The sequence below is a fragment of the Apteryx rowi genome, unplaced genomic scaffold, assembly GCF_003343035.1.
Source record: "Apteryx rowi isolate R43461 unplaced genomic scaffold, aptRow1 scaffold_339, whole genome shotgun sequence".
In the NCBI taxonomy this organism is placed as follows: domain Eukaryota; kingdom Metazoa; phylum Chordata; class Aves; order Apterygiformes; family Apterygidae; genus Apteryx; species Apteryx rowi.
Window position 1 is genome coordinate 251,665 of NW_020449852.1, and position 15,336 is coordinate 267,000.

Sequence of the window (15,336 nt, forward strand, 5' to 3'; positions counted from 1 at the left end):
CTGAGTGACAGCAGCAGTGGCGCTGCGCTATCCAGGTAGATCCCACCAGCATGTCTTTCCTTCAGTCAGAAAAGGAAAATACAGAGCTGTCAGAATAGACTGCCTTTCGGGGAAGGGCTGGTGGAGTGGAAAGAGAGCTATTTCAGCCATTTCACAGGGAGTCCTGGGCTCTGAACCAAGGGAATGGGCTGGTTCTGGTTCTCTTCCAGGCTTAAGGAATGGGTCACTGCTGCCTGTCAAGAGACTGAGACCTACCCTTTTAAAAAGCCTCCACATTCCTCCTCTGACAGGGCTGCATTATGGTGGCTACAGCTGATGTTCTGTAAAATGCTTTGGGATCCTTCGGGAAGGGAACTGGATATATAATCATATTAAGTGATGCAACATACAGATAAGGTATTGTGCGCATACTTTCAGTGGCAGTAATGCAAAGAGGCATATTTAGAATTGCATAGAACCCCATGCTAAAAATCATCTGTGGAACTGTTTAATTAAAAATACCCACCAGGGTATTTCTAACAGCAAAGGAGCTGGGTATTTAAACCTGCACTCCCTCTTTCTGTTCCTCTGCAGAACATACATCTGTGGTTCCTACACTGATTTAAGGAAGCTTAACCCAGAAAATGGTGCAGTGTCACCGGGCAGCACAGATGGCCATGCAACTGTAAACCGAGGGACACCGTCAACTTATTGTAGTTAATGATAAAGAGAAAGCCTGAGGGGTGAGCGACCTATTCATTAACTCAGCAGCACTGAAATACCTGAGGTGCCTGTTCCAGTCACCTGGAACGGTATTGTCAAACAAACCAGTGGAAAATACCTCCCTGCCTTTCCAGTCAGGAGTCTCTCAAGGCCATCACCACAGGGAGAAACTTCTGACTAGAAGAGCAGGGCGATTATTTTTTTCCAAGTTTATGACAGGACGGCTCAGCGCTTGCTCTGGCCACTCTGGAGATGGGCCAAGAGGATTTCGCTCGTAGGTGGCTTGCTGAGTTTCCTGCAATCTTAAACCCCTCCTTTTCCCTCCTGTACGGAGGAGGAAATGTTTTTCACTGCAAAAGGCTTTATGCACCTCTCGACCTGGCCCTGCTCCACAGCGCCCAGAACCAAGCTGCCCCCTCGCCGCCCCTTAAGCCGCCCCGTCCCCCCATTCCCGCCTGCTTTCTCCATCCCGTGAACCCGCCCGCTCCCCTTCCCCCACCCGCAGCGCGGGGCGGGGCTCCGCGCTCCCCAACGGCTGCCAGCCCGGGGCGGGGCTCCGCGCTCCCCAACGGCTGCCAGCCCGGGGCGGGGCTCCGCGCTCCCCAACGGCTGCCAGCCCGGGGCGGGGCGTCGGCGACGGCTGCGTTGAGGCGCGGCGGAGGCGGGGGAGGGGGCAGGGCTTTATAAGCCGCGGGGCGCTGCCGGGTGTCTGGCTCTGCGTGGCGGCGGTTGCCCCGGGAGCCGACGGGCAGGCCTCGCCGGTGAGTGGGGAGGTGGCCGCAGTCGTCTCTTCAGCCCGGGGGGATTGAGTGTCCCCTCCCGTCCTCCGGCCGGCGAGGCGGCAGGGACCGGCGAGGCGCACGTGGCCCTTCGGCCACGTGCGCCTCGCCGGTCCCTGCCGCCTCGCCGGCCGGGCGGAGGCATTTCTCCGCCCTATGTGTATCAAGTTAGCTTCCCTGAGCCCCCTTCAGGAGGGGGATGGGGGGGGTGGAGAGCTTTGCTTGGCACCCTTCTGGGTTTCCCAGTTCTTCTCCCGGTCACCGGCGTACAGCTTCGCTCGCCTCTTTATTTTGCTCTCCTGATGCTCTTGATCTCGTACCGAGGCTGGAGGAAGGTAGGCTTCGTTTTTTTGGCTGCTCATCACCAAGAGGAAGTTAATCGGCGCACTCGTTGTTGCTTTCCTTTTGCTTCCTAGAAGCTGTTGCTGCGTCTTTCTGGCTACAGGTCTTTATAGACTGGCAGTGCTTCTCAGGGGATGCCTTTGGTTGCAGGGAGTTTCACTGACTTCCGTATTTTTAAGACAGCTGGTATTTTGTTAGTGCTTAATACAATGGCTGCTAGTTTTAGTCCTGACTGCATCATGTTTGAGGATGCCTAAGCACTATGCATTTGAAAAGTGTGATCTGTGCAGTCAGAAGGTACTCTTTAATCATGTCTGTATAGGCATGCTTATATTGCAAGTACTAACTCTTTGGACGAATAAGTCATCTAACATAAGTCTTCTGTAGCGTTGAAGGGTCAAATCCATTTTAAAAAGTTAAAACTGTTAKGATTTGGGGTGTAGTCTGTTGTGCCTAATGAGTGAGATTTGTGAGCCTTAAAGTTAACCAGTGAAGAACTTGGTGTTAGACTTCTGAAGTCTGTTCTCCATTAGAGAACTCTATTCGTTTTCAGTAATGTGTTCTATTACTAAACTTGGGCTTTTCATTTTATTTCTATCAAGTTGCTAAGTAAAAGCAATCAAAATAGCATTGACTTTTGCAAATAGTGTATGGAGGACTCTCTGTATTAATGTAACCCAGTGTCCTGTACTGATTAGTATTACTTTGCCACCTTACTGGGTCCTCTTAGCTTCAGAGAACTACACAGTATTTTTTTTGGTAAGGACTATTTCTTTTTTTTCCTAGTAAAATTAAGGACATCAGTTTAATCTATAATGATGGCTGGACTCTGTTTTTAATTTCTTGCAACTCAAGCATGTAATATGAAGTTCTTCTAAGGAGATGCTTACTATTTTTCTTACCAGTGTAGGGAAGAAATTCTGGGTAAGAGATTAAAAAAAAGTTGCTTGTTCTTTTTTGAACCAAGCTCTGCCACTGCATTTCTTTCTGTAAGTAGGGAAAGGTGGAAGGGATGGAAGGTAGAAATAAATGGGAAGACTGAGTTGCTGGTTTGACCCAAATGACAGGCAGAGACCAATATTGTAAGCCCTTCAGAGGTACAAACCTTGGCAGCAAATATGCAAGGTGTTTATCTTGGGATAAGTCAAAGGAAAAGTGCTCTCTAAAAATGTCTCTCTGGGTAGCCTATGTGTATCCAAACTTCATTCAGCTAGTATTAGTAAATGTATCTAAATAGAAGATTTTATTTATAGAGTTTGCATACTTATACATGTGTTAATGCACCAGAATTACAGGGGAAAACTGAGTTTTCATTGCTTAGGGTGAATGCAATATAAAATATAAACAATAGTACAGGTATCTTTTAAAGTTTTGTGTTAACTGTTATATTTGTGATAGATATAAAATGTATCTCAGAATGTTGAAAGTAAAAAGTTAACTGGTATTTTTAATCTGGATAATAAGGTCTATTAAAAGCAAAGGAGCATGTGTGGCTGGTGGTAGGGAAAACTGAGCTTGGCTCTACCCCTGTTAATCATGGGTCTGTCATAAATCATGGCAGCACAGAGGAATATAAGGTACTTGGAGCTGGAAGTGGCTTCCCTCTGGTGCAGTATCATATACACATGATGTGGCTCTGCTGCTTTTGTATCCAAAAACTGGCACAGTCTATGCCAGTGGTTCCTGATCACTCTGCTGCTCTCCTTTTGGCAATATAGTGAGTGCCCTTGTTTGCCCTTTCTTCTGTTTTTTTACATCAGTGGTTTTCTCTTCAGAAGCCTGAAGAGTAAGCTGAATTTCTACTGATTTGTTGGAGTATTTGAAATGTGTGCTGTGAGTTCCTATATCCTACTCTGAGTGTCAGAAGACTGAAGACAGGTAATTTTTTTGTAAAATAAAGATGACAGAGGAAAAGTAGGTCTGCAGTAACTATTCATTAGGCATGCTCAGTATGTGCACCTTCTGTTAACTTCATTTGGATGCTGTATTACTGGCACTTCTGGTTGGAGGAAGTGGCCAAAGCAGGTTCATCTTTAGAATAAGCAGTGCCAAATAACTGGTGAAAGCGTCTGGGACTCCTTTTAAGCTGGATGGTACAGCTGAATAAACAAAGTAACAGGAAGTGGAAATGCAAGTGAAGTACAGTGTTGAATACAGTTATTCCATGAAACTCATTGGCAAAAGATTGGAGAATCCAAGGGTTTAGGAGGATGTTATAGAAAATGGAAGCAGAGAGTGTTTGTTTATGAGTAAGGGGAAAGATAAGCTGTGAAGAGACCTACTGGTTTTGGGAAGGGCAATCTTGAATGGGCTGGACTAGTCTGGTTTGCAATTCTTATCTCTTTTCTAAGATTATCATTGGATTACTTTAGCCTCTTGCAAAGCATATATCATAAAATATTTACCATTTGCAGTCACTTGTTTGTCAAAGTCACTTCATTAACTTCTAAGTTGGAATAGCCTTTTACTGTAAAAGGCCTTATGCATCTGTATATGCTAGTTTCATGTAACATTAGCAGGAATGAATACTGTAATGGAAGCAGAATATACTGTGTTCCCATATTTTCTGTACATCTTAATCTTGATATGAGAAAGAAGGGACAGAAGTTTAATGACTGTCTTAAAATGCCACTTGAATCCAGGACGTAGTCAAACTAATTTAAGCTTGGTCAGAATTAGCAGAAGTTATTCATTACAATGCTCCTTAAGATCATGTCTGGAAGATGAACTACTTCCACCTTTCACAATGAGGATAATGGTTGCCCAAAGACAATTGATTGAACCAAACAACTGATTGAACCAGACAACTGATTTGCCCAAAGAGACACTGATTTGAACCCAGATGCCTTTCTGCAATATTATCTTTGTTCTGGTTGTCAAAGGTACTAAATGCTTTGTTACCCTTAGCATGTTTGCCAAGTCCAGCTTAAATGGATAATGCAAAGTTGTATTAAATGTTAGCATATGCACCCCACCTAGTGCTGTAATTGACAAATGTTGCAGATGCATGTGTTTATATAAAACTAGCTTTATTCATAGAAGCTTTAAATCATTGTTGTCTTTCACAGAAAGAAGAATCAATAATGTCAGCACTGAACTGGAAGCCATTTATCTATGGAGGTTTAGCATCAATTACTGCAGAATGTGGTAAGCATTTCTTTTAACTGTTTACATGATTTTCTTAACTCAGAGGGTCCCTTCTAAAACAAGCTCGGTTCCATCAAGTCAATCAATGATGCTGTATTATATGGTTGTCTTTAGAGTAGAGCATAGGAGTTTTTCCTCCACTACGGATTGCAGAGTTGCTCAGAACCTTGTTATAATGTTGAAACACTTTTTTGTAAACTCATATCTCAGTCTTGTTTGTATACAAACTTTGTCCTTTGGCTTCTATCTCTTGTTCAGTGTTTGATCTATTTATAGACAATGCTCATAGGTCTACACACCCTTTGTTTTGCTAGAGTAGATAAGCTAAGCTCTTAGCTAGTAAAACTGTTCTTTTAGCTTTTTTTGAGTAGCTCTGTTGCAGTTTACATTCCTTTTTCTTGAATGGCAGTGGCTGATTCAACTTGAACACTTACATTTATTTAGTGTATTACATAGAATAGTTACTGTGGTGAAATAATGCATTTGACATTTAAGTGCCTAATCTAAAGGCAAACCTAAAATACTAGCATCCTTTTAAATCTTATCTGATATAGATATATATGAAAATAAAGGAAAACTGTATTTTTGTAAGTAGCAAAATGGTTATTTTCATAAGTAGTCTGATATCTTATGTTAGACTCCATTTGTGAGTCTATCTGATGTAAGCACCTACTTGCTAAATAAGACTACTRTTCTGTTCATCTTCTGCCTCATCTCTTCTCATGAATCTTGCTCAAACTTGAGTTGAGACCTCTGTCTTATTTGATTTGATAGTGGCCAATAGTGCAAAAAGYTTCCTGGGAAAGATGGGCAATCCATGGAAGTCATGCTTTCCTGGTAAACCTGGTTAGAAAGGAGGTAGCTTATTCTGATTCTTAGTGTTTAGGTGAATACTGAATGTTGAGGTAGTCCTTTAGTAAAGAAGAAGGTGTGGTGGAATATTATACTTTATAGAGTTCTTTAATAAAGGGAAGACTAAGAATATGGACAATGTCAATGGCCTGGAAAAACAATAATAGAAATGGGTAGTGCTGCTATTGCTTTTTAGATCCTAGATTAGAATCTGTATAGCTTGCTGTATAGCATCTATTTCTTTCCCTTTAATGAAATTTTCTTCAAAGACACTGGAAGAATACAGACTTGTGCAACTTTTTTGGTTTATTGTGATTGTAGTGTCCCATCTGGTGTAGCTTTTTATAACCAGGCAACACCATGTTGCTTGAAAACATAATGATAGCTTTTCTGAGCATAAAACAAATGGATAGGAAGCAGGTAGGGCTTCTGATCTTGGTTTAGAAAAACAAGGTAACATAGAATGTACTGTTTTCAACAGAAAGCCTTGGTAATAGAGATGATACACTTCCCTGTTCAGGAGCAATTTTATATATTTTGGTGTATAATAAAGGCTGTGGTTTCTCATGTGATGTTCTTCGTCTTTGGTTAGGAAAGAATTTGATTAACTTAATAGACTTTCTCCCCATTTTTATTTTTTTAAGGTACTTTCCCAATTGATCTGACCAAAACACGTCTGCAAGTTCAAGGTCAAGTTAATGATGCCAAATATAAAGAGATCCGCTACCGTGGAATGGTGCATGCACTAGTGAGAATATGCAAAGAAGAAGGATTGAAAGCACTGTACTCTGGGTAAAATAAACTAATTGACTTGTARTGGTTTCTGAACAGTCTGATAATGAGCATAAACCATAGTATTCAAACTCTTGAGTTTGTTTTACAAGGTATTTGGAGAAAATGTAATGTTCTCACCAGAGAATTAAGAAACTAAAAGCTCAAGCTTAGAGTGAAAAGATTGAAGTATTCTACATCAGCATTTCAGCTCAGAAATGAGTTATTTTAAAATAAAAAATACAGCTAAATATAAACTTATTCTATGCAGTATTGCTACAGTTGTTCTAGTTTTCATTTAGGAAACAGAGTAAATGAACATGGGTTAGCCCATTTTTCTCTATTTTTGTATGTGAATAAGTGTGCTTTTCTTCCAAAAAACAACTGTGGCAGGGGGTAAGTAGTCTGCAGTTATTTCAGACAAGTTTGCCTGCTATTTTATAGACCACATGTTGAAGCATGCTCTAAAATAATCCTTCCACTGTTCATTCATGTTCTTGTAGACTTTATATAAAAAGCCTTGTTTTGTCTACAGTGAGTTTAAATTGAAAATTTAAATGAACAAACCTTTCAGTGGTAGATATCTTGTGGTCAGTCTAAAGTATTTGCTAATCCTTCAATCTTTGACAATTTTAAGTTGTAAATACTGTTACTGCCTATTTTTACAGGATTGCACCTGCAATGCTACGCCAGGCTTCATATGGAACTATAAAAATAGGCACTTATCAAAGTTTGAAAAGAATGATTGTTGAGCGTCCAGAAGGTGAGGGTGCTTTTTTCCAATTTTGGTTAGACTGGTTTGCTTGAAGGTGGTTGTTTCCATTTGTTATCTTATTGCCGTGGTTTGAATAAGTCTTAAGAAGACATTCCATGTAGCAAATACAACAAAGTGAGCCAGCAAGGGAAACTTGCATCAGAGCAGATTTTAAGACTTCTGTAGTCAGCTGTCTCTAGTTATAGGAGGGGAGGCAGCATCCTGCCGTGATGCCTCTTATGCTTTATAAATCTGCAGCTAAACTTTTTTCTCTGTTCATGGAGTAGATGAAACCCTGATGATAAATGTTCTGTGTGGCGTTCTTTCGGGAGTAATTTCATCATCTATTGCCAACCCTACAGATGTCTTAAAGGTAATTATGCTTTACATAGTTTGTCCTTAGTATAGTTTCTTGTCTTGAAGAAATGCAGAATCTGATGATGCATGTGGGATTCTGTTTTGTAACATTTATTCTCATTTCTTAAACTACCTTTTCAAGAATGTAGTCAGTCCTGAATTCTTGCAACAACCTTCTGGTCCACACTAATTATTTAGAAGTATGTCCTGGGAAACTGATGGCTGGAGAGGTAGTTGGATCCATGTGCTATTTCTTTTTGGAAAAAAGAATCATTTAAGATTACTCTTACTGTAACTTTCATGCTATAATGTGTGTGGAAGCCCCACTGCATATTTTAATCTGGGAGTTTAATTTTCTTGTAATACTGTTACTCTAGAATGATTCTAGAGCTTAAAATATGAAAAGGTCACTTCAGAGGTGAGAATTTCAGTGATTGGTATTTGGGTTATGTGATTCTTGAGAAAATCCCATAGGTCAAGTTCTTTTTGTTTCTGCTAGAGGCTTTGTAGTCCAGTGCTCCTGGAAATAGTGCTCCAGCTAGTTATCAGTCATTTGAACTGAATCTGCGAAACCATTGCCTCTTTAAAATCTGTTAGTTTAATGATACTTGGGGACCTTTTTCCAGTTAATAAAAAGGATTAGTGGTATTTAACTTACAAAATTAACATGTGACTTATGTGGCTGCTTCTAATCATAATTTCATTTCTGTTTTGAGCATTGGTTCAGCTAGTCATTTCCCATAGTTATGTCCATATACTGACTTGCTTTTCACCAAATGTATATATCTGGCAGTTAAAAGGGCAGTTTCCCAAGGACATGGTCAAAGACCAAAAGTTGGTTCTTACTAGCTGAAACCTTAATCTTTTTAACCTTTCATTTTAAGATGTTCCTGTGAGAACATTATAAAGGACATTTTGCAGAAACCATCTGTCAGTCTAATCTAAATGGAGATGAGTATAGAAATAGAAATGACTTAATGCAGCTAAGAACTACACCACATACACATTCAAAATTAGCCGCTGCAGGCAGAGGATAGCTAAGGCACTTGCAAAGATCGCATCATGCTTATGGTAATACCAGCTGTCAATTTGTATTCAAGGAGAAAATTGATTTTACTTAAGCTAGTAATTTACAATGATACAACTGTGCTAAACTATTACTGATCTTATTTGAAAAGTGTTTGTTTTCTATTCTGATCTTCAAATGAATCTCAGATCAGAATGCAAGCCCAAGGTAGTATGATACAAGGAGGAATGATGGGCAACTTTATACAGATCTACCAAAAGGAAGGCACTAAAGGATTATGGAAGGCAAGTTTTTGAATTATTTATCCTGAAGTATTATCCTGTATTTTCTTAATTCTTGCTCAACTGAACTTAATTTATTTCTACAGTGTTTCCAACCAAAATATGGAGAGAGCAACAGCCAAGATGTATATAGATTGTCATGACTGTCTTACCACTGGTGTTACAGCGCATTTTGGCAAAGGGTTGCTGTCAGTCTCGAAGTATTGCTCCCACTTTTTAAAAAAAGGGCAAACAAACTTGGAGGCTTAAGTTGGGGTAATGATCTCTGGGACTAAATCAAGAACTGTGTGTAAAACATCTCTTAATCTGTATGCTCTGCTCTTTCCAAAAATACTAAAGAACATTTGGAAGTAAAGGTACTAATAAACATCCCCTCCAGCTCAGGAGTTTTTGTACTCAGTCTTATAGGTTCTTYTAGGCCAATTAAACTCTTTAGTTGTCATACAGTCACTGGCTGTAATAATGGAATGCTATTCTGAAACAGCTGAAAAGTATTTTTCAATTAGTGTATTTTTCTCTGAAAAGTTTAGTGATCTCCATTTTGCTTTTCCTTTCATCTTCCTTACAACTAATGGAAAACTTGAACAAGTAAAGGTAGCTAGTACCACCTGCCTGAGATCTTAGTTGATCATTGATATAAGAAAATCTGGAGGCTAAACAGAGATGGAGTAGCATAAAGAAACTGAAATTGCCATTCAATGTGGGAAAGAGCTTTACCTATTTGAACYTACATGTTTTATGAGCATGCATCTAAGACCTATGCTAAGTTAAGGTCATTTTTAATTTACAATATTCTTAAATGTGTTAACGCACTCTTGTGGTGTGTTGCTTTGTATTAGAAAAGCTGACAGTGCACAAAGGCTGCTTTAACCTTCAGCTATACTCTTTTTGCCAGGGAGTATCCCTGACGGCACAGAGAGCAGCTATTGTTGTTGGAGTGGAGCTGCCAGTATATGACCTTACCAAGAAGCACATAATCGTGTCTGGATTTATGGGAGACACAGTATATACTCACTTCCTGTAAGTTTGTATAGCTATAACTGCCTACGTTACTCAGCTGCATAACTCAAAATTCATCCTAGGAAATGAATCTTCTAATTTTGAACTCTTCAGAAGATAGAAGRTAAAACAGCAATCCAATTCTGTTTTATCAATCCAGATGTAAATATACTTCTGATGTATTTCTTAATGCAGTAGCTTCTCAAATTGTAGCATGTAACAGGGAAGCTAATTTTTTTGAAAAATCCAAAATGGAATTTTATTTTGTAAATGTTCAGAACATTTAAGTTGTGCAAATTGATATTAGAGGAAAGTTCCATTCAAATGTTTTCTTTTCTCAGATGCGTAAACATCTGTTCAAATATACAGTACCATATACAAGGTTTGTATATCAAGACTTCAGAATGATGCTTTGTAGTAAATGAAGAGTAGTTTTAGCATCTATTACCTGATGTAACTTTTAACTAAAAGCATTAAAAGCACTCATTACTATGGCATTGTTTAGAGGAATTCTTATGCRTCTTTAAATGTGGTAGGTCAAGCTTCATTAATGCTTTCTCTCATTAGCTCAAGTTTTACTTGTGGGTTAGCTGGAGCCATTGCATCTAACCCAGTTGATGTTGTGAGGACACGCATGATGAATCAAAGCCAACGAAATGGGACACACTCAAGCTACAAGGGTACTTTGAATTGCTTGTTACAAGTAAGTACAGTTTGCATACCAACATAAGTAGAAGCTTGTACCATCAAGCAAGAATTTTGGTGTGGAACTTGAAATTGTTCTAAAATTCTCTAGAAATTAATCCACACAACTCCTAAAGATGCTTTTTTAATTTAACTTACACTTGAAAGGGCTATATTGCCAATAATGCATTTGGTTTAAAAAATAAGTACTGTCCTGATAGAATGTCAGGAAAGTGGTTGGTATAGTATATGTACTGCAGATGCATTTTATTTCCTTTCAGTACTTGCATCAGAAGACTGAATCTCTTGATGGTATTGTCTTTTACTTAGTTTTAAACATTGTTAGAACGCTAAAACAATTATTTCATACTTAGTTCTTGAACAACATTTTCTGAGGCATAAGGTTGCATTCTGTTGCACTCTAGATAATGGAAAGCCTAGTATAGACAAAGGCAATGTCAAGGGAGCAGGATGGTCCTGCATATAGAGAAGGGTGGATAGGAGCTGTTGATGTCCTAGCTGCAGAGTGGACAAAGCAGAAAAGAGCAAGAGATCTAGGACTCCCTGATGGGGAGAGAAGGTTGCAAAAACCTTACTGCTAGCTGATGGGAAAGTTGCCAACAGTTTTTTTTGTAAAGGAGTCAGACTGGAGTTCAAATCCTGCTTATGAAGCTTCCCTCTAGAAACAAGGGAGACTGGAGAACACAACAGACTTCAAACCCTTGTTATGGGGAAGTTTTGTTCAGGTTCTCTTCCTAGAGGAAGCTGGAGCTTCGCTTAGTTAGGGAGTTTGTCAGCTACCTGATGCTGGTAGAGGGAAGACAGTTCTGTCAAAAGCAGCTTTGGCAGTTAGTAGGTTGAACTGCAAGAAAACAAAATTCTGAATGCTGAGAGTCACTCTTCTGCAAGGTATCTGAAGGCTATTTCATAAGTTTACTGTTATACTGCCTTGCTTGGCAATTGCATTCCTTCTGCTATGCAGCACCGTAGGGTACCACTATTCTAAACTCCTGTTAGTCAAATGGTGGATGAGCAGCAAGGAGGGGCTGGATGCATGTCTCCTTTCTCCAGGATGCTGCAGTAAATTCTACAGTAAAGAAATCTGAGCCAAGTTAAAGGAAGCTTGACCCAGGAAACCAAATCTGTAGTCACTTATCTTATTGCTTGCACACACAAGTTTTTACTAACTTTTAAAATACACTCATAGAGGCTGAGAGTGGAACTGCCCTGGCTGTCCCCATTTGTCCTTTTTTTCCCTGATTTTGATTTAAAGCAAGAGGTGGAATGAATATGCATAAACTGTGGCACTTACTCTTCTGAATGTCAGTGTGAAATAGCTGACTGACTTAGAAAACAAGAAGAGGCATTGGAGTAAGTATTTTTTTTAACTTGCCCAGTGTGAATCTGAAGTCAACAAGTTGAAAAACCTTTCACAAGAGATGCCTAGTGTAAGCAGCAGGCTCATGTGCAGCTCTATGAAAGGTTTTGAATAGAGAAGGCCAAGGATGTGATTTGGACAAATTCAGATTGGATACTAAATGTGAGACTACCTCTTTCTCTTCTGGGGTACACTAGTGCTGCAAGAATTATTAATTAAAGTGAAACGCTTCCCTGTCTGAACAGACAACACTTCCATTAAGATTAGTGGCACTAATGCTTCCTTTGGTGGTACAGACTCCCTTTAGCTGTGATACTGTCTAGACTAGTGCAGAATGCTGTAAGCGCTTATGTGTTCTTGCTTTTTCCAGACATGGAAGAATGAAGGCTTTTTTGCTTTATATAAAGGATTTTGGCCAAACTGGTTGAGGCTTGGTCCTTGGAATATTATTGTATCCTTTTCAAAGGTGTGAAACTCTTAACTAGCTATACAACAGCAAGTATTAATAGATGACTGAATGGTGGTGAATAGATGGTTAGAATGTTTCATATGGAAATTGTTACATCACTATAAATGTTCCCTTTTTCATGAATGGAATGTTTAGTTCATTTCTTCAGTCAACTGCTTCCAGTCAGATGCCATGTATGTAATGCATTACGCAGGGTGAATCTTTGAATATTATCTCCTTGCAAAACAATTATGTCTGTTTCCTACCAGACAGTTAGGAGTGGGGGTTATTTCCAGAACAGGTAAAACTGTTGGCAGTTGGCCTTAATCTCTTTATTTCAGTCTGTCTTGCACAACTTTGTTAATCTGTTTCACAGGGCTCTAAGCAGTTGGCTGCTAAGTGAGTTGGTAGTAATGCTCCTTCCTATAAGCAAACCTGTTTTAGGCTATTAAAGCTGAGTGACTCAAGAATCTAAGTGCTTGCATAATATGGCCTCCTGCCTCCTCAGTTCTCTTTAAAATCCTCAGGAACAGGAATGGGAAAGCAATTGGATTCACTATCCTTGAAGCTTTTGATGTATAGCAGTGCCCTGAAGCAGGTTTCATTGTTCTGCAGAGTATTGCATAATAAAAATGGTCAACAAGCCACATCATATACAAGGGAACTAACAGCAGAATGAAATTTCACACACAAGTCACTGTCCTTTAGTGAATGTAGTGACTACTTTGCACTGAGTGGTGAACCGGAAACTTTTCCTTGATTAACTGCTCCAGTTCTTTCTGACATATGAACAGCTGAAGAAATTAGACTTCTGATGTGTTGAACTGTTATGAATTCTGCTCATGTACTATTTGAATTTAGAGTAACTTAAATTGCTCTTGAGTACCTTCTCTTAGTGTCTGAGATGCTGGCAAAAGAAAAAGTTCATCACAAGATTACTGTAAGTTAGGACTACCTAGAAGTGACTTCAAGGCAAACACTGGCTCCTGTAACAGTGATCACATAATTCAATGGATGATGTGCACTACTTTCAAGACTGAACCGAACTTGCTGGAATACTTTGTCAACTCTAAGTGATCTTGAATGTGAAGATCTGTATTGCAACTTGAAAGTGTTCTTGCTGTTGCTTTTTTAGGTTCTTTTTTAAAGGGAAAGAACCATCTTTCTCTGAAGGTAGATGGGTAGTACCAAAGAACTGGGCTTTTCCTGTCTTCTGAATGTGTAATATTTGTGGCTGCCATAATGGCTATTTAGAAGCTCCAAAGATATAAACTGACAGTGTAACAAGACATCTTTGCTTTTCAGTCTAGCAAAATACCTGCTGCAGAAAAATCTGCTTCTGGTTTTAGAGCTTAACTGTGTTCTAAGTTTAAGATGTCAACATAACTTGCTGGGAGTAATCCAACTTCAGTTAAGTTTGGTGGTACAGTTGTCAGTTTTGCATAGTTTAAGGAAAGTTGCTCTTCAAATGCATCATTCTTGTTTTTCAGCATAAGGGGTTCTTGAACATTCATATGTAAATTTTTACTTAGGAATGAAGTTCAGACAAGTCCATACTCATCTGCCTGTCTTGCAGAGAAACTTTCATGCTTCTTCCATTGTTGGGAAGAACTGCTTGTAACAGTTACTCTCTTACATATCTTCTGAAAGATGCAAGTCTTGCACTGAGCAGCTCGGGCTGATTAATGGAGGTACCTATGTAAAAAGATCAAAACCCCTGGAAAAAAGAAAGTCTAATGCAAAGGGTACTTTCCTTTTTAAAAAACAAACCTCAGGCCTGAACTCTTAAGCACTTTCTAACAAACAGGCCCAAGTTGCTGTTACATACAAGTTAACATTTTTATAGAAATCGCAACTCCCTTAGAACATTACTTTTTGGTTTAAATGTATCTCAGAACTTCAGTGCCATTAGCTGAACAGTTATTGTCAAGGTTCTTATGTTGTTGAATGCCAAGCAAGGGAATATGACATGCAAGTTGTAGGATGCTCCATCTGTGTTTACAGAAGATAGCAAAGCAGGGTGCATGGATTTGCATTTTTGTGACAATGTAGTATATTAAAATGTCTTTTAAAGCATGTTGCTTAATTGTACATTCCACTTAAAGTAATCTTACTGCAATTTCAAAATTACTATTGTCACTTAATTGCTGATTTTGAATTCACAAAGTGAATTTTTTTTAAATGCACAAGGCACTTTCTTTCYTAAGGCACAAAAATGTTTTCTATGTATATGGGTATGCTCATGTGCACTTAGTTTTTCCTTACAGCTGTTTCTATGCTTTAATAGAAATATTTGTAAATATTTTGTACAGGATGTAAACCAACTGTATGTTTTGCATTTAAGCCTATTAAAAGTTTTAAAACTATGTAATGAATCACTCTGAACAATTGCTTTCAGATTCTAAGTTTCAAATCCAAGGGGACACTTGAAATACTTTAAGATTAACAAAGGAACCATTAACCATTGCTGGCATTAAACTGTRTGATGTAATTAGTTATTTAGCCAAGTCAGACTAAAGTTCCTGTAGTTAAAAGCTTATGTTCCTGTAACCTACTTGTTGAATAACACTAACTGTATGCTTTCACTGTTCTCACATGTCTTAAACTGTGAGACGATTGCCCACTCAGTGAAGACTGCTTGGTCTTCAGCAGATCAGTTAACTTGGTTTTATGTAATGGAAAATGTATTTATTGCTCAAGTAACCAGCTAGACTAAGTGCTAATATTACACCTGTAACCTTTGTGGATTTCTAGTGTTCATACTTAAAGGAGTCTGGGAATACTGTTTTGTTCAGGATATTAGCTATATGCTTGA

At 39.1% G+C, this 15,336-nt stretch overlaps 1 protein-coding gene across 6 annotated transcripts; it reads left to right on the forward strand.

Moving 5' to 3' along the window:
* Positions 1–1,390: 1,390 nt before the first annotated feature.
* SLC25A30 (solute carrier family 25 member 30) lies at positions 1,391–14,887 on the forward strand. Of its 6 annotated transcripts, none has more exons than XM_026072230.1 (11): positions 1,391–1,463; positions 3,599–3,701; positions 4,892–4,970; positions 6,467–6,614; positions 7,262–7,356; positions 7,635–7,720; positions 8,920–9,015; positions 9,908–10,032; positions 10,579–10,714; positions 12,444–12,524; positions 13,295–13,390. In XM_026072230.1, the coding sequence occupies exons 3-11, from the start codon at positions 4,907–4,909 to the stop codon at positions 13,334–13,336; spliced, it is 873 nt and encodes a 290-aa protein (XP_025928015.1). In that variant the 5' UTR covers positions 1,391–1,463; positions 3,599–3,701; positions 4,892–4,906; the 3' UTR covers positions 13,337–13,390. The 6 variants fall into 6 exon arrangements, with proteins under 6 accessions (XP_025928015.1, XP_025928014.1, XP_025928017.1 ...); XM_026072232.1 differs by having other exon boundaries at positions 1,438–1,463; positions 3,584–3,701; XM_026072231.1 differs by lacking the exon at positions 1,391–1,463 and adding an exon at positions 1,641–1,816.
* Positions 14,888–15,336: the final 449 nt, after the last annotated feature.